The sequence below is a fragment of the Limulus polyphemus genome, unplaced genomic scaffold (assembly GCF_000517525.1).
Source record: "Limulus polyphemus unplaced genomic scaffold, Limulus_polyphemus-2.1.2 Scaffold977, whole genome shotgun sequence".
Classification (NCBI taxonomy): Eukaryota; Metazoa; Arthropoda; class Merostomata; order Xiphosura; family Limulidae; genus Limulus; species Limulus polyphemus.
The window spans coordinates 253,035-272,288 of NW_013666587.1; the positions used below are offsets into that span (position 1 = coordinate 253,035).

The 19,254-nt window shown below is 32.2% G+C and overlaps 1 protein-coding gene across 2 annotated transcripts in view; it reads left to right on the forward strand.

Moving 5' to 3' along the window:
• The window catches only part of LOC106461520 (kinesin heavy chain-like), a 103,108-nt gene that overhangs the window by 76,089 nt on the left and 7,765 nt on the right, over positions 1-19,254 (forward strand). For both annotated transcript variants that reach the window (XM_013921349.2, XM_022388507.1), the window contains 10 exons: positions 62-268; positions 693-842; positions 2,656-2,751; positions 3,264-3,359; positions 9,877-9,994; positions 12,217-12,391; positions 13,143-13,244; positions 14,928-14,988; positions 16,443-16,622; positions 18,459-18,595. In XM_013921349.2, coding sequence (XP_013776803.2) covers positions 62-268; positions 693-842; positions 2,656-2,751; positions 3,264-3,359; positions 9,877-9,994; positions 12,217-12,391; positions 13,143-13,244; positions 14,928-14,988; positions 16,443-16,622; positions 18,459-18,595 — 1,322 coding nt within the window. The remainder of the gene's footprint in view (positions 1-61; positions 269-692; positions 843-2,655; positions 2,752-3,263; positions 3,360-9,876; positions 9,995-12,216; positions 12,392-13,142; positions 13,245-14,927; positions 14,989-16,442; positions 16,623-18,458; positions 18,596-19,254) is intronic.

The window sequence follows — 19,254 nt, forward strand, 5'->3', positions numbered from 1 at the left end:
ATGTAATGCTTTTTGAATTTTTATTAAACTGATTTTTGTCTTTTGTTGTTGTTTTTTCCAGCTGATCATATCCATTCGCCGAGATTATGAGAACCTACAACAGGAGATGAATAAGATCCAGCAGGAGAATGAGGCAGCCAAGGAGGAGGTAAAGGAAGTACTTCAGGCTCTGGAGGAGCTGGCTGTCAACTATGATCAGAAGTCACACGAAGTAGAAATAAAGAATAGAGATTATGAAACTCTTAGTGAAGAACTAAACCAAAAGTTGGTAAGTGACTTCAGCGTATATGGCTCCAGCATCATATTGAAATAACATGCCTCTGTATATAGTTGTACATAAAGAATCAAATGATGTACTTCATTGTTGTCCTCAAATGTAAATTATCTTTTATATCTATTATATTGTACAATAACTATCTGTTCAAAACCAGCCATGTGATATATTGTTACTTGCAGTTGTAAGATCTTGAATCAGAATTTTATTGAAGAGGTTCATGTTATACATAATCAATTAATTCAGAATTTGATTAAAACAAAAACTGGAAAATCTGAACAGTGACTGGAGTGATCGTCATTAATATTCTTTTGTGATCACAGAGTTTTGGTGGGCATTTCAATGGCACAAATAATTAGTTAATATATTTATCCTTCATTGTACAGTTTTAGTTATGAGTGTTTTTGCATGTGTTTAGTCCCAGCTAAATGCATCTCAGAATGACTTGCAACAGCAAAAGGACCAAAATGTTCACCAGAAGAGAAGGATCACAGAGATGTTGTCCAACTTGTTAAAAGACCTCGGAGAGATTGGGAATGTCATTGGTGGAAAACCTACGGACATGAAGGTAGTGAAAGCATAAAAAAAACTAGTTTAATGAATTTTTTAAATCTCTGTTAACATAGAAAATTATTACATGAATGTATCAACATCTCTAATACTACATAGACTAGGCTACTGAAACCCCAAAACAGTATTTTGTTTTCAATTTCTGAAAAAAAGGAATATCTAGTGAAGTGTTAGCACCTTTATTTCAGGGAGACGTACTTATTAAGTTAAACCAATCATACATACAAATTGGTTTGGAATCAGATTATGTTATTTTAGAGAAAGGAATTGTGGGTGACATATTTAGTAAAGTTTTTACTTCAGTATGAATTTCTAAAAGAGAAAAGGATATTTCATTGCCTCGGATTTTTGAAATTAGTAACACATCACTGTAGAATGGTAAATACTGCAGATTCATATTAATGATATGTTGTAACATATAAAAGTGGGGATATTTAGAAATTGGCCACTTTTAAATGTTACAATATATCATTAACATGAATCTGCAGTATTTACCATTCTACAGTAATGTGTTAGGATATTTAGAAATTGGATAAGTCTTTGACACTTTTTATCTACTTAGCCTGTATGTTCGAAGGTAGGACATGGTGTGTTAGAATGTGCTGAAAATTGATAGATAATGACACAAGCGGTTTACCCATTTTCTCACAGCTTGTTCAGACACTTCAGAATGAGCTGGCTTTCTGACATTTTTCCCCTTTTTTTTATTTCACGTTGCAACACTTCAAACTATTAAGCTATATTTCTTATGTTTCTTACCCTCTTGAAGCAGGCTAGTATGTTTCAAAGCAAACAAATTCACTAACTTGGTTTCTTTTTTGTAGCATGTTAAAATACTCAAATAAGTTATTTCTAACAAGCATATTTTGTAGTGTATCAAGACAAGTTTAAGAAAGTTTTTTTTCCCTGGCACACTTTTTTCTTCTATAATCTTAATACATTTCAAGTCTTGTTAAGACACTTTATAGAAGTAGAATAACATTTATTTTTTCATGGTGTACTAAGACACTGATGTAAGTTGTCTATTTGGCTTTTCTTATTTTCTCGTAGTGTATATAAGTTGTCTACTTGACTATTTTTATTTTATCACGATGTGTTAAAACACTTGATAGTAAGTTGGCTAAGAATTTTTATTTTCTGATAGTGTTTATCAAGAAACTAAGACATAATGTCTACTCCAGATTTATTATTCTACTTTTATTCTATGTTTTGACTGTGAAAATGAGTTATTTGGGCTTGCAGAATTAGCTATTTCTGTGGTAATCAGATTAATAAACTTTTCAAACTATTAGATATGAATTTATTACTTACCTGTTTAATATAACTATAATGTTAAAAGTCTAAAGGAGAATTTACAACAAAGCAAAGTTGAGGATTATATTAAAGATGCATTTAATGTGATGCACAGTAAATAGTATTTAATTCATTTCTTTAGTTTGAGGTAATGAAGGTTTTTAAAGCTGTATGAATGACAGTTGTATATAATTTGGGTAACTGAACACTTAAACTAATTAACACAAATTAATTTTCTGTATTACTGGTTTATACTTATAAAACCGTGTGGTAATATATTTTATGTGAACAATATTTTTATCAATATGAGGTTTATTTTTCATTTATAGTAAAACAATTTTAACACAAGTAAAATTTTTTTCAAATTTTTAGTGTAAAGTAATGAAGATGAAAGTTATCTTTGATGATATTTAAGGAGAAGCTTAAAAAACGTACTTGGGTATATTATTATGTTACTAGAAATTGGAATTTATGGACTATAAGAAATACTATTAAATTTTGCTATTTCCTCTTGGTAGCCTCTAACAGATGTAAATGGAAAAATTGATGAAGAATTCACAGTTGCTCGTTTGTTTATCAGCAAGATGAAATCTGAAGTGAAGGCACTAGCTCAGGTATAATCTAATGGGTTAAAATATTTATTACCAAAAATAGTGTTTAAAAACGTTAATAATCTAAAATCAAAATTTCCTTATAGCTTTTAATGTATTTAATTTTAGCTCAAATATGTGCATTATATTTTTAATGTCTTTTTAATATATTAAGGGAAAAAAGTTTGTTTGTTTTTCAGACTGACATTTCAACAATCTGTCTTTCTAACTAAATATGTTTAAGAACATTTGCCTAAAATTGTCATTAAAGTGAAAAAAACAAAAATTTTTAAGACCTATATTATAAAACTTTTTTTGTGTGTTTTGTACAGTTTGACTGTCTAATGAAATAAGATGTAAAGAATAACTGATGAATAAATATTCACTTGTTAATAGAATTTTACTTATTTGATAATTATACAATTGTCTGAGGATAAGCGATGTGTGAGATAGTATTTTGATGTACACATGAATTGCATATTACAAAGTACTGTATTTATTTTAATATTTAACCTTGGCTGTTTGATTCTCCATAGCGTTGTAGCCAATTAGAGATTTTCCAGTCTGATTGTAACAAGAAGACTGAAATCAATGAGAAGGAACTGGCAGAATGTCGATTATTGATCAGTCAGGTGGGATATAGTATTCTATTTTAAATAGATTATCTTATATATAGTTTGCATTATTATAGGAAAAAAAATGTCATTATCATTAACCATAATTTTAGAAAATATTTCTTTGGTTGTGGATGTTTTTATTAACAGAGATGATACTATTACATAGTTAAAGTAACATATGATTTGCAAATTAATTTAGTTATAATATTTTAAGTTATTATTAAATGCTTCAAAGTATGTATAAAGTTAGTGTAAATAATGGATACTAGCTGGAATACCCGTCCGTTGGACAGGTGAAATAAAAAGACATTTGAAACAAAGGATAGGGAATTGTGCTTCTAATTTTTTTCATAACATAATAAACATTAAAAGTGCAATAAAAATACATAAAGGTATCAATAGTGAAAAGAAAGGCATACTGTTTTCAAGAATTCTATCAATATGAAATTAGATGGGGGTCCAACCCCCTCATGTCATCCTGTATCACTGTGTTAAGTTTGGTGCTGATTGATCAAGAAATGTGGAAACATATAAGGAACAGACACACACACACACACACACACACATGTATTGAAGTTGTTGTTTTTTGCTAATTACTGAGGTTAATTGCACTGTATAAGAATAATGTTTCAGTTTCTCTGCTTCATCAGTGTTTATGCTAAACATTATGGCTATGCTTAAATGCATAACATGCCCAACATCACAGTATTTACTATAACAAGCTTCTTTATGAGATGGCAAAATCAATTGCTCGATTCTGCTATTTCCATTCCAATAAGATTTTGTGAAGGATGGAAAGGCTAGTCTTAAACCACACTTCTTGCTTGCTTTCCACAGACCCTCCTGTCTATGTGGTTGTTTACTTTCAAAACAATATTTACATAGATCAGTTGCAATTTAGGTTCTATAAACATGTTCCATATGTCTTCATGGGTCGCATTTGTGGTGACATGTCACTGCGTTTACATGTACAAATTGTTCAATATATATATTTGTGTACTTATAATGTGATGTTTTTTGTTGTTTTTTTTACCTTTTGTGATCTGACCTTTATTGAAACCTAATGATCTTCTAAGATGATTGTGAAGTACTATTCAACTGCTACTTTTCTTTGTAATTTTATAACATTGAGGAATTACTGAGTGTATTGTCCAGTGTATGGGAAATTATTTTACAATTTTTTGGGGAAAACAGTGGACTTAGAATTAAAAGCATTGGCAGCTTGAAATACGTTTCAAAGATTCCATACAGAATTTTTCAGCAGAGACATAAATCTAAATATTTGTTTATGAGCACTTGTCATTTCCTTAAAGTTCTAGATACTTGCTCATTTATAGATAACAATGTAAAATAAGATAATTAAAATTCTGATGTGGTACATTACCTTATCTCACATAAATAGCTATTCTTGTTTAGTGCTGCCCTCTATATGCAAAAAAAAATTGTGCATGCCACAAGCCTTGAATCTCCCACATCTGGAAATATCTGATTCTAATGGGTCTCGCATGCAAATTGTCATGTGACAATCTTCCACAAATAAGAGTGTGACCTACTCCCTTGATGCATGTGACTCCCTCTATTCGATTCTACCAAACTATCACTTCTCCTTTTGCAATACTCATGTTCTAACATTTAGTTTGTGCTCTCTTTAGTGTTTTATTTTAATTTTGCCCCATATTTTTGTATTAATTTCTCCCAACAAGTTTACTCTTTATTATACAATAGTGATATTCGTAACTTGTTGAGTTATTTTGAAGTGGAATTATTTTATATTTCTACCTGGTTATGGAACTTATTACTTCATTACAAAAACTTTTTCATTGTTTCTACCAGCACAGTTGTGTTTGGTTATACATTCTGCATTATGAATTCTATGTTACCACTTCGGAGATTGTATGTTCTGTTCGCACATTTGCACTGGCTTCAGGTCAGGGTACTCCACGGGAAGATTCTTAGCTTTATTTCATCGGGAGATTGATTGTCCAAGGAGCTGATATTTGTCGGGCCTCACTTCGAGTTTGGGAGCCCACACATTTTGACATACAGTCTGCTGACTTTGGAAGGATAAGATGCTATATTGTTATGGTTTTTGAATACTTTTAATATTATTATCTGTAGTTATTTGAGTTTCATGGTACAAGTTTCATTACTTTAGTTGATACTCATAGTCCAGTTCAGGTTAGAAATTAGGCTTAGTTGTATTCTTTCTCCTATATCACTGATACCAGGGGTCTATGTTATTTTAGGATTACCTGTAATTCATCTAACTGGAATATTAATCATATATCACATCTTATACATAGGTTATTGTTCATACACACTTATTTCATTTTATGAATTCCCATTTATTTTATTTTCATTATTATACTTATTGTTATGTTAGGATTTTTATTTTAAAGCTTAGTGATATCCTTTGTCTTGCACTGTATGATTGGGATTAACACATGTCTGTTATTTTCAGTTTACTTGTAGTTCTACTTGAGGATTATTGCTAATTAAATTAAATATCTTGTTAGCTTGGGCTCAACAATTGTCTGTTAATTTCTTACCATTCATTTTGTTTAATTTATACTTTATTCATCTTCCTCTTAATTTCGTTTCTGTGGACCCTTGTGGTCTGGGTTCCACCATACCTGCTCCCAATTTTACTTGCCTTCTTCCTATAATGGCTGAACCCATTTCAGATGGTCCGGTTTTTTTTGTTTCAGACATGTTTCACAGTTATATTTCTTTCTCCTGACATTATTTCTTGATGATATTTTTGTCTCTTTTGAGATTGGGTACTTGGATGCCTTGCCATATACAGGCTTTAATCATTTTTTCCTTAGCTTACCATCAGGCAGGTTTACTTCTTGGTTTTATGTCCTTTGGATCTCTGTTAATCCTTTCCATTTTCTTCCCTACCTAGTTTTTCAGCTTCATTTTACCCTATCTACTCTCCTACAGGATTACCTTCCAATTTCTTTCTTAGGTGTACCACCTATATTTAGGGATTTTTGTGGGATATCTCCTCCTCCTCCTTCCCTCCATGTTGGTGAATTTGCCATCTTCCATTATTTACCTCTGCACGTGGCTTCTTTTCTTTTGGAATTTCTTGGGTGGGACACTGCTGTTTGTTTCCCATCCACTGCTAATAAGGACTTACAGTCAGATCTTTTTCTCCACTGTTCCATTTTTTGGGGGGCTCCTCCTGTACATTTAGCATCATTTGGGGTATCTGCAATGCTATATTCAATTTTTTTTTGTTTCATTCCGAGGTATTGTCATCCTTATTATTTTACTTGTCCAGCAATTTTCCATCCTTTACCTGTCCTACCTATGGATTTTCTCCATTCATCTTGTATGCTTGATGCTGTTTGGGGTCCTGGATCAATCTCTCCCACCTCAATCACTTATCGGCTCTTCTCCGTTTTCATATGTAGGCTTTTATTACATTTGGGTTTGCTATTTCTCTATGTCAGGGTATGCCCAAAGTATGCATTATTATTTTTCATTTTTTAGGACATTATTTTAGGTTTGCTATTTCTGCATTTCAGGGAGGGGTAGTCTTCACATACTCATATACTCCTTCCACAGTCAGGATTTTCCAGTTTGATGTGTTTCTCCTGTTCCATACATCACATTCTCATCTCTTTGTGGTGGATATTTATATGCACCCCTCTATTGGGACCATCCATTAATTTTCCTCTTAATTTTCTTCCTTCCCTCTTCTTCTATGATAGAAGGAGTTGGTATATGTGCATATCCCCTACGATGTCGTGTTTCCCACTTTCTCCTCCTCTTCTGGATTGTTTCTCTTCCCTGATGCTCATCTCCATTGGTTGGAGATGTAATTTGATCTGTAGGAGGCTTTTGAAACCACTCACTTCTCATGCATCTCCTGGAGGGTCATGTTCCAGGTTTTTGACCTTGTTGCTCATTGCATTTCCAGTCCAATCAAATTTTCTTCCAAGAAGAGACATCTAAATTCTCAAAAGAGGCTCTACCTCCTATGGGGTACTCTCCACATGAAATTTTTTATCAATTTCCAAGTAATTCCCTCTTTTGTTTTTGGTCTCTAGTTCATCATCTCCTGGCTGTAGATATGTTCAGACAGGATTACATCCAGTTTTTCACTTTAGTTTTTCTCCTTCCATCAGTTTTTTTTCCAAAATGTATATTCATCCATGTCACTCCCATTCAGATCTTTCTAATTGACTTCCTGGCTGGCACAATCCTGGATTTCTTTGCTGTTTTGGCTCGATTATTTCATTCGTTCTGGATCATTCTTATTTACCACCATTTTGTGGCTCATATGTTATATTCTTTTCGACTTTTCCATTTCTTACCATCTTCCACATTTCTTCTTGATTAGTTCCAGATGACCTTGTTAGTCCAGTACGTACTTTGGGTTGCTTCAATGTTTTCTCATTGAATCCATCTCCTTCCCTTACTCTGCTGCTTTGTCTATGATTTTTTTTCCTTCCTTCCTGACCTATTGAGTTTGGAATGTGATTTGATTGTTTTTTATTTCTTGTATCCTTCTTTCTATCATCAAATCCTCATGTCTTCAATCAGATCTTGTACCTTCCCTTTTCCCTGTATATCGAAACTGTCATCCATTGGAGGTACTTTGTCTGTCGAGCACTGGAACTACTCCTTATACGTTCATCACCCATTCTCTACTTTGGGTAGCTGTTTCTTCCTTGTCGGGGACTATCATCCACCAGTTGCCATCCTTCACTCTTTCATGAGATTGTGACTGGGTGAGTTACATTTTAGTATATATACCTCTTATTTTCAGGGATCTCGCTCTCTCTTCTTTTTTTTCTTACGGTCCAGTTCTGTCCAGGTATACTTAAGCTAGTAAAAACTGCACTGTAAAGCCATGATGACTTAACATTTATAATTCCATGACCACGCAACACACACTGCGAAGATGGGGTGTTCCACAAGATCACTTGTACGTTTATCCTTGCTGTAGGTTTGCTTCATAACTTTGCCTGTCCCAGACTGTATTCACCCATGGAGTACAGTGGTAAAGCAGAAGGAGATAGCTGCCCATCCCTTCCATGCCTTGTATTGAAAAAATTGGTATGGTCTGCTTGTCAAAATAGGGTTTTCTGGTTACCCATTGTGCTGTCTCAGGTGTTGTCGTTTCTCTGGACTATCCACTGTGCTTCCCTCCCCCTTTCTTCTAGTGGAGTTTGAGAGTCCTTACCACTTTCCAGTTCCAAGCCGCTGGTGTGGAGGACCATGGAAGCATCCTCCTGAATGTAATAAGGAAATACACATAATATATATAAATGGTTATAAAATCATTCAGTTGAGAGTAGGGCAGAGGTGTTCTGCTGGTGTAGATGACGAGATAGTCTCCACTATGTAACATGGGAGTGAACCATCAAAATTGCATTTCCCCCCCCCCATTCGATTGGGATCTCTCATTTTACCCCTACGTGGATGTTAGTTCCCAGTGGCTGGGTTTTGGATTTAAAGTTGAACCAACTAACATAAGTCCTCACATGTATTACAGATGTCTATTTATTCACTCATTTCTACACTTGTTACTCCATCCATGTAGTGAGTCATGGTTCTTCCCCTTCCACTACTCCTCGATGATTATTATTCTGAGGATGTTCCTGTGCTTGGTGCAGTTCCTGTCATTATATATTTGAGTGAGATCGTTTACATTACGCAGACATCTTTTCGATGCCGGATGTTGGGCTCGTTCAATTTCTCACATTGTTATAAAACAACATGTGCCATTTATGAATCTGGAGGTACAAGATTCCCTCCAGTCTTATGAACTTGGGGTAAAGGTGGTATGATCCTCTTTCCAACCTCCACCAGATGGATGGGTTTGGAATTGTAGTTAACTTGCTACCGATATGATCCTCATCCTACCCCCATGTGGATGTCGGTATAGCTATTTGTGTGATAGGAGGTAAGTACATATCGGAAATACATTTTCAGTAAAGGAAAATTATAACTTCTATGTTAATGTAGAGGATTATATGTGTAATTAACAATGACCTATGGAATAAAATATACTTGTGATTAGGTGATAAGAAATTATTTGTGGACATCAATGTGTTTGAAATGGTGCATGTCACTCTCTTTCATACATTTAAACACACATACATATATAATTGAAGATGAACAAACAAGGTGAATTGGGCAACAACTGCCTTATTTGGTGTGACACTTGTGGAGAAAGTCATGGAGGACTAGTCTACCAAACTAGCACATCTGTGCTACTTTTTCTATCTGTACTATTCTTGTAGATTAGCCTTCCAAGACTCTCCGCCGGTGTCAAATCAAACTTGGCAGTTGCTGTCGATTTTACCTTTGTTTTTTCATTATGAAGACTCTGCCTTAGTCATCTGTGAAAAATACATAGATAATAAGTTTTTGGTGATTGCATACAAAAGTTAAACATTTCAAACTATCTTAAGTTTAACTCATTTAAAATGCATAGAGAAATATCATTTGAGAGACTAAGATTCTTTAAATGATATGTGAACATTAGTAATGAGTATTTTTACCAATTTAGTATGAGGCAAAAGTGAAGACTCTTCAAGAATCTATGCGGGATACAGAAAATAAAAGGAGGACACTAGAGGAAGTTATAGACCAACTGAATGAAGAATGTGCTAAGTTGAAAGCAGCTGGTAAGGTTTACACAGCAATTTTTAAGTAAAGAAAAGTGGAATTATATGTTGTATCCATACTATCTACTAAAATTCGTATTTCTTTTATAAAACTAATGTTTTCTATAGTTTTTATGTATAATTTATATCTATTGAAAACACACTATAGTTTTGTGAATTAAGAAAAATCTGATTAACAGTTCATTTCATCTTAGTTTTTAATTTCTTTAAAAGATGTAATTTTTGCCTCCCCCCCAATGACTTAGCAGTAAGTCTGCAGGCTTATGATGCTAAAATTTGGGTTTCAATACCCCATTGTGTAATTTTGTGCTTAACGTCAACTAAACCAAATGAAAATTCTAATTTCTGTAAATTATTTTTTATATGAACAAAACTATCTTTCCAAGAGCAATGTGAATAATTTTGTCTTTAACCATTACTTGTTACTTTAAGAATCAAGTCTCTGTAGTGAAAATCAGAATTACTGATGGAATTTTGGTAAAATTTGTTTAAGTAAGTTGGGAATTACAATAAATCATGTTAGACTATAGCAAACACATTTGTCCTCTAATTTTCTGTTTCTCAAAAGCCAGAGTGCATGAATTCGATGCACCTGTGGTATGATTTGCTTTATCGGCAACAAGTGTGGCAGATGTATTATGGTTAAAATACTATTATACTCTGCTCTCATTATTACTATTATTATTGAAATTCCCTAAATACTGAAAAAGGATGTAGTGTTAAAAAATGTAATAGGCCTAACATTAATGTCTTATCACAGGTATAATTAATTATAATTATGCTTTTCCAGCTTAGAAAATGCATTCACACCATAACAGTTATTATTATTCTTGCCTACAGCAGATAACTTTAATAAAAATTACTAACACTGAATTATCACACGGATATTATGAAGTTATTTGACCTATTCCTATGTATACAATGTGTAAAATTAATCAACAGAAGGCTATAATGTAGGATAAATGAGACAATGGGAAAGACAACTTCGATGACAAAAATAATTATCACTTGAGGGCACTAATCACTGTTTTCATGACACCAGTTATGTCCATTATTGCTTTGATTTGTGAGAGAACAGGATACACAACTGAATGACAGTGTTTGACTTCCAACAGTTGCCGTTTAATTGGTGTATGATATCTTTCAGGTCTGCCAAGGTGATGGGCACGTCATGCCTAATCAAAAACTTGAGTTAGCCCCTTAGACAAAAGTATAGAAGAGTGAGATTTAGAGACTGTGCTGGTATTATGTGTACATAAAATGTGTTCTGATTATTCAGTCCTTCAAATTATATTCCAGTAAGAAGGGTTGGATTCCCATTTTGCATGAAGATTGTTTCTTTCAAAAGTCCCCGTCTTTAAAGTGTAGGAATGAAATGTGTTCAAAGTTACATCAACAGTTAATTCTCTTTGTTCAAGTGTGTTTGTAAGCCTTTCATAAGCATTATTGTTAATTGATCTTCTTTATTTGCTGTTTTCATTTCATTATTACCTCATTGCTTCAGCAGAGTTTTACTGTTTCAGTAGTGATGTATTACAAGAACAATTCTAATGTTTAGAGGTAAAATGCCAGGAGTAATTTCTAATGGCACAATATATCCTGATGTGTTTGATGATGTTTTTATACAGTTACCAGTATGCAAATTACACTATAATACTTCCTGAAGAACTGTTTTTAAAATTGGAATTGCCTCTCCCATCATCTCATTACCTCATCTAAAAAATATTATAGCTTTCTCATGATCAGCTTTTGAGTTATGGACAATAAACTAGGCTAACTATTTTTTGTAAAAAATCCTGTGCATCTTAGTGCATTCTACCAGCATGAACTCAACAACTCGTAATACAATGTACATATCAGATATTTTCTAATGGAAGATCAACTTCAAAAATTATCTGATATCTTACATAAGTTTTTAAGCAGTGTTTAGTTATTTATTATATCAGTGTTGTGCTTATTGCTCCATTAGGCTTAAATTGCTTATTCGTTATTACAATTTGTGAAGTTTATACCACTAAGCTATTCTGTAAAACTTCTGTGCCATGTATATCTACTGTCAGTCCTATGTGAAACATATATTTTTAGAATATAACTTCAGTTAGATTTATTTCGTATATGAAATATCTTTCTAGAAAACATGTATTTGGTATAACAGTTTCTGACGTTGTATCAAAGTGCCATATTCAATATTATAATTTTGGAATAAAAACTTGTGTTTTCAGATGAAATGCATATCATGACCTCAAAAGAGAAGGAAAAAGAGAAAGATAATGCAGAAAAGATAAAATCAGCATTGGAACAGCAGATAGAAAAACATAGAGATGCCCACCAGAAACAGCTATCAACACTAAGAAATGAATTGTCAGGGAAACAAGAACAAATAGATGAACTTAAAGAGTAAGTATCATTAAATTTTCTGTAACTACATTCAGATTTGGAATTTTGATGGGAAATTTAGATATATTCAATGAAAGTTAAATACTAACAGTTTTAAAAGGTGCCAGACATATGGAAAAAGGAAATGGAAATACTTAATAGGATTTTGAATATGGATAGAAAAATTAATTTTGTTTCATTTATGTTCAAAAGAAACTAGATGTTAAGTATATACCGCACTAGGTTGGTGGTAACCTTAAGGGTTTATAATGCTAAATCTGGGGTTTGATTCATTATGTTGGACACTGCAGATAAGTCCATTGTAATGTACTTAACAACCAAACAAAAAATCTTTTACGACTGAAGAAAATTTGTTATATAAACTTTATCTGCTGCATTTAAATCATTATAATAATTAAACTTACCTAACAACCAAACAAAAAATATTTTATGACTGAAGAAAATTTGTTATATAAACTTTATCTGCTACATGTAAATCATTATAATAATTAAATTTAATGTGTATTTTAGACATGACTATGGAAGAAATCTAATTACTCAATATTTGAACTCTTTTTTTTTCTTGTTGAATAACAACATGGTTTGGATAACTCAGGTTTTGTTACCTTAAGAAATGTTGAAATTTTAATAGTAAATGTATTTTATTTGTACATTTGTACTTTAGATTGTTCTAGGGTAGCGAAAATGCATACCTGATTTGTTGCCTATTACCTATACCAATTCCTTAATCTTTGTTACTTATTTGTCACAGCATAAATCAGAAATTGTCATTAGCACAGGAAAGATTACAGAAAGACTATGAGAAGATGAAACTGGAAGAACAAGAAAAAAGCCAGAAACTTCAGGAACTCACGTAATAATTTTCTTATAAAAAATAAATGTTTTTTTTTTATTTATTTCTGTTGGGAACACATTACTATCTACACATGATTTTTGTTTTTAGTAGGGATGCACAGGTACACAGCCAGATAATTGGTCTTGGCTGGTTATTGGGTTGCCCCGGTAATACTGTCAAAGTTAAAAACAGCCAAATCTGGGTAATTGAAAATGGCATATAAGCCCTAATCTTTGCTGCAGCTTATGTGTTACTGAAAGGTACAGTCAGTAATTGGTTTAATTAAAAAAATTTGTTCTGAGCAACAAAGACTGACCGTCTGCTGAAAGTTGGGGATTCAGAGAACAAAAGAGGTTAATAACAGGCATGGCTTGAGAAGTAGATATCTGGGGAAGGTGGGAGTTTTGAAAACAATAGGGGTTAGTTAGGGTTTGAGAAGTTGGGGCTAGGCATTAATTGGAATAATAATTCTAAAACATGTCAACATCACTATTTCTGCATTTACTTTCACTGGCCCCACTTTTGGGAGTCAAATGAAGCTTGATTTCCCACGATGGCCAAGGTATTATCTCTCCGCACTTCTGACCAGCGTAGACAGCGAATGGGCTTTTAGCGCCAGTAACAACATTATCACACACGAAAGGTTAAGGCTTTTACTCGAAAATGCCGAAATGCTATTGTTCCTGAAGTACAATTTAAAGAAATTCCAAAAATACACAGGCATTCTGCAAACTGGTGTGCACATTTTTGTTAGTTAATTTTGAAAGTTGAAAGTAAAACTGTAATGTTCTCTTGGTGATTATTTGGTTAAATGTAATAAACGTCAATTTTGTTTTTGTTTCTAATTTTTGTGTATGTTGTTTATTTTTTTTGGGGGGGGGGGGGCTAGAACATGGTCCCAGTTAAAAATCCGGGCCCCGCGCAAAGCTTAGTGGCTGTGTAGCTTGATGCAGTATTTGGCTAAATTTGAATACCTGTGCATCCCTAGTTTTTAGTATTTTTAAATATTTTTTATCCATTCAAGTAACAGCAAATGTATTTTTGACAGTAGATAATTCTTTGGTGAATTGAATTTTATACTCTCATTTATTTGACATAATTTCTAATTTCTAACTATGTACAAAATCTCCAACATTAAGCTTAACTGTCAATCTTGACATGCCCTAAGGATGAATCTAAATTTTGTAATATGTAACACTTTATCGTGGCTAGTTACTGGATTTTATTTTTCCTGCATTTATTTTATGATTTCTACAGGTTTTATAAGATTTTGCATCATAATTTTAAAACTGAATTTAATTTTTGTTACAGTTTAAAAATTACAAAGGTAAACAAGCTCAAAATTATTGGAATGACAACAAAGACTATTGAGATTGCTTATAATGTAACTAGTTCACTTTAATTTTGTGTTAGAATTAATAAACAAAGGTGTTTAAAGTAATCCAACAGTTTTTGTTTGCAGTTTTAATAATAAGATTAGTTTTATTGTCAATATTCAATGTCAAAGTATTTTAATGTAAATAGAAAAAGTGACAGTTACTTTGGATTTCATGACCATTATGATACAAGTATTTTTTCTAGGAAATGTTTTTTGTTTTACCTGATGTTCCAAAATAGATTGATATGTATCTGTATCATCTTCTTCTGCATTGCACTGTTATTTTTACATCTAATTTAAGTATTATTTATCTTCATTTCCAGCTTATTAAATGATCGTCGGGAACAGGCTCGTCAAGATTTGAAGGGATTGGAAGAGACTGTAGTATGTAGTTTCAGATAATATATTTTGAATTGACTAGAATATTGTTTTTTGTTTCTTTAATTATGGAAATATTATGGAACATGTTGTTTTGAGAGAGGAATGTAGGAAATATGGTGTTTTGAGATTCTATTATACCTTAAAAAAACAGACAAATGTGTACAATAGAAAACCACCTTAAGTACCCTTTATATTAAGAAACATCACACGTAATCAATAGGATGGCATATATCCTAATGCTTAATGTATAACAACAAAATGACAAGTGTAATAGCATGTACTGCTTTCTTGAGCCTGTAATTCTACACAATGTCATAGCATTGATAAAATTAGAGATTTGAGATAGGTGGTATTGTAGTATACTAGTCCAAACTTGCTGCAGTACATCTTCTGATCCATTCAGACTATCAGGCTTCAGGTCAGGAGAGCATGGTAGCAGCTCTAGCCATTTGGTCTTTGTTGTTGAAGAGGCTGATTGACTATCTGTACATAACACATTTGGCATTATTATCAAGAAATAAAGACGCAGGGCTTCTTGTACCAGCAAAAGGTCTAATTTATCAATGAAGAATAACATCTCTTTAACATTCTGCATTTATTACTTTACCAGTAACTTGTTTGTGATTAGAAATTCATGATGTCAGAAAAATATGTAGGTTCAAGAAGTCTTGATACAAAATGATAAAAACCCTATAACACGAGTGCTTTTGAAAGGTGGACCTTTCTTCTTCAGGGGCAAACTGGGAATGTTTTGTTATTTTTATGTATGATTGTAGTATTGATTGCACAGTGCTTCCAAATAACATATTATGAGTTAGTAAGCTCAGGCTTTAATTTGACTTACTCTGGCTTAGGATAGTTTGTACTTGCGGCATGCTTACTAACTACACACTTAGGATATTGGGTGTTATGTTATGAAGCATATTTAAGTTATTAAGCACCTAAAAAACTATGTATGGATGAGTACAACATTGTGTTGTAAAAGCAGAAAAATATTTAGTGTTCCATTTAGGTCATGAACAGGAGTAAATTAATTGCTTTCTATACTTGGCTGTGTTTCATAATTATATACAAATTATCAAATAAACAAAATATTAAAGATTTCAAATTTTTGCATGAGGCATACAGTTGAGAGGGATTCGAGATGAAGGTTCTATGAACCTGAGCTACATCTTTTGTTAGGTAAAAGTGTTTTCAGTTTTTATTAAGTGATAAAATGTCATATACATTGGAAAAGTAAAAAAATCAACATGATTTGTATATCGTTATTGCTAATATGTGTTTTTCTGTAAGTGGAATATTTCTAGTGGATTTGAAAAAAATGGTATCAATTAACATATTGTATTACTTTTGGAGTGTAAAATTTATAAGTGATGAAGATTTTCATACTAAGATGATTAATCATATAAAATCCCATGTTATATTTCTGCAATTGTAGTAACTATATATTTTATTAGGCCAAGGAACTTCAGACACTTCACAATCTGCGAAAGTTATTTGTTCAAGACCTGCAGAGTCGTGTGAAAAAGTCTGCTGCTGAAGATGAGAGTGAAGATACTGGTGGCAGCCTTTCACAGAAACAGAAGATTGTGTTTCTGGAAAACAATCTAGACCAACTGACCAAAGTTCACAAGCAGGTGAGGAAGGTTAACCCTATGTACACAGATTTCAGGCAAAGTGTGCATGTCCTGATTTTATACAGTGTGTCTTTGAACATGGCATTTGATGCCAGAGTTATCAATATTTCATGTCCTTACATTGCTGATCTTGCAATAGTTCATGTTAGAGTGGAGTAAATACAAGATGCAGTATACAGGAGTCTCAAAAAAAACTTTAAGATAGGCATTTAGGAGTTTGTATAAGTTATGCAAGTACAATTTACAAACTGTATGATAGACAAAAGTACTTTTATTATTCACGTGAACTCCATCTTGTTAGAGTCAGACTGATATTGCCATTTCACAGATATATCTTTACTACAGAATCTTAGTAACACATCTTATTTCTTGTGTACAACAGACTTTTAATGTTAACTAAAAGCTTGCCACATTTCATGATGATACACTTTGTAAATTCAGAATTATAGTCAACATTACTTCTCCAAATGACCAATCCTGTGCTCTTTCAGTTAAGCCATGTTACAGGATAGCAGAAGTAATGTAATACACCTTTAAATTTTATTTCAGTAAAATTTGTTAGAGGCTTTAGTCATTTTAGTATCTATACAACAGTGTCTCTAATATGTGTTAGGTGGTCATGTCTGCTGTGAAGGATCCAAGTGTGGTGCACAAATCAAAGATTCCAATATTAATGATGTTGAATTCTCTTTCATATATATTCTTGTAAAAATAGAAATGTATATTAATTACAGCAACTTACACGAGAGTAGATCATAATGTGTTTATTAATAGAACACTTGATAGTGTACAATGTGTTGTATATAACAACTACACAAAATTAAGTGTGCTATGTAAACAGTCCACAAAAATGTTAGTGTTTTAACTAGAATTGAAGGGAGTGTGATGTCATCACAGCTACCTGCAATAGCTGTAGAATGACTCCTAACTGCTACTTGAGTAATCTATTATTTATTATGACATGCACATAAACAGAAATTCCGTTCTTTGTTTATGGAAATGTGCATCACATATAACTTCCATCTTTTTTTTTATTTGTGTAAATAATTATTTATTTTGTATTTTTACTTTTTCTATTTGTGGAGAGATGTAGTCACCAAAATAAATGTTGTGAGCTCATATTTCTATGTCAGTATTAGAATGAATAGTTAATAGTTATTACTTTTCAGTAAATTTTATTTCTTTTGTGTATGAAGTAACAATATAAAGTTAAATGTTTGGAAAATGTAACATAAAGTAAATTAAAGGAACATTTTTAGTTGGTGTTTTTAATCTTACTCTCAGTTTAAACCAGTCTCCAAACCAATTGCCATTATACTTTTCACTCTCATGTAACTGTGCAATGCAAGCAAGACAACAGCCACTTACTTGTAAAATAGTAATTTGTAACATGAAGTACACACAAGCTCTATTAATTATGCCCAGTGGGTTAAAAAGTTTTATTTCCCATACAAACATTTTATGTAGTTATGTCAGTAATATACTTCACACATGTTGTGCCAAAGTGTTAAAAAGGCTTAATGCCTCAGAATATTATCAGTGTTTTATGTTCAGTTACTCTTTCACACTTGCACTATAAAAAAACACTTTTTTCTCTCTTTATCTTAGTGGTATAGTGTATGTGCTTACTTTATATGTAGCATTGTTTACAAAAGCTAACAGTGCTGATTATATTCTCTTGTTTTCTATTATATCTATTAAAATAGCAATCCTTAGTTTCTCTTTTCAAATGGTTATGTAATTACTAAATTAAAATATAACATTTCCGCTAATTGTTGTAAATTAACCTAAGAAACTTAAAAATTTTCAAAACCTTGTGCACATTTTATTGTTTAGCTGGTACGTGATAATGCTGATTTACGATGTGAATTACCTAAGTTGGAGAAACGATTCCGTGCAACAATGGAGAGGATCAAGTGTCTGGAATCAGCTCTTAAAGATGCTAAGGAAAGTGCTATGAAAGATAGAAAGAGGTATGGTGATTCATGTTGATTCAATAATTTATTCAAGTATTTAGTTACTTCAGTATTAAGATACATCATATTACTTCAGTGGTGTTAAGGTAGTTTAAGTGTATGACTATTTTTTTTAAATAAATTGGTATCAGATTTGAAAACACAAAAGTTATATATTAAGTAATTTTAAAAAATATTTTTAACTATATACACTTGTATTGATTGTACTAAGTTCTTCATTGACTAAAGATTTTCTAAAAATTCTTCATTCATACCAAGTATTTTCAATAGGAATTTATCTTAACTGAAAAAAAAACAAAAAAAAGAAGTAGCAATGGCTCTGGAAAAGTTATGTTATGACTGGGTTTAATTTAGCTGCTGTAATTTATTAACCTTGTTTTATAAACCACTTTTATGAACATTCAGCTAATTATGACAGCAGTAAATGATTAATTGCTAGAGAATAAAATATTACAAGGAATAAGCTGTTATAATAAAAATGAATCAAATAGGAATGGAAACAAAAGTAATATAGGTAGGGATCTTTGTTGTAAAGGTATCATGGCTATACATAGACTAAAATATGTTCTTATTCCAAACTGTAATGCTGAGAAGCTGTTATTAATTTGTAAAACTAATGTACACAGCGTGGTCACAAGTAAATAGACACCTAATTT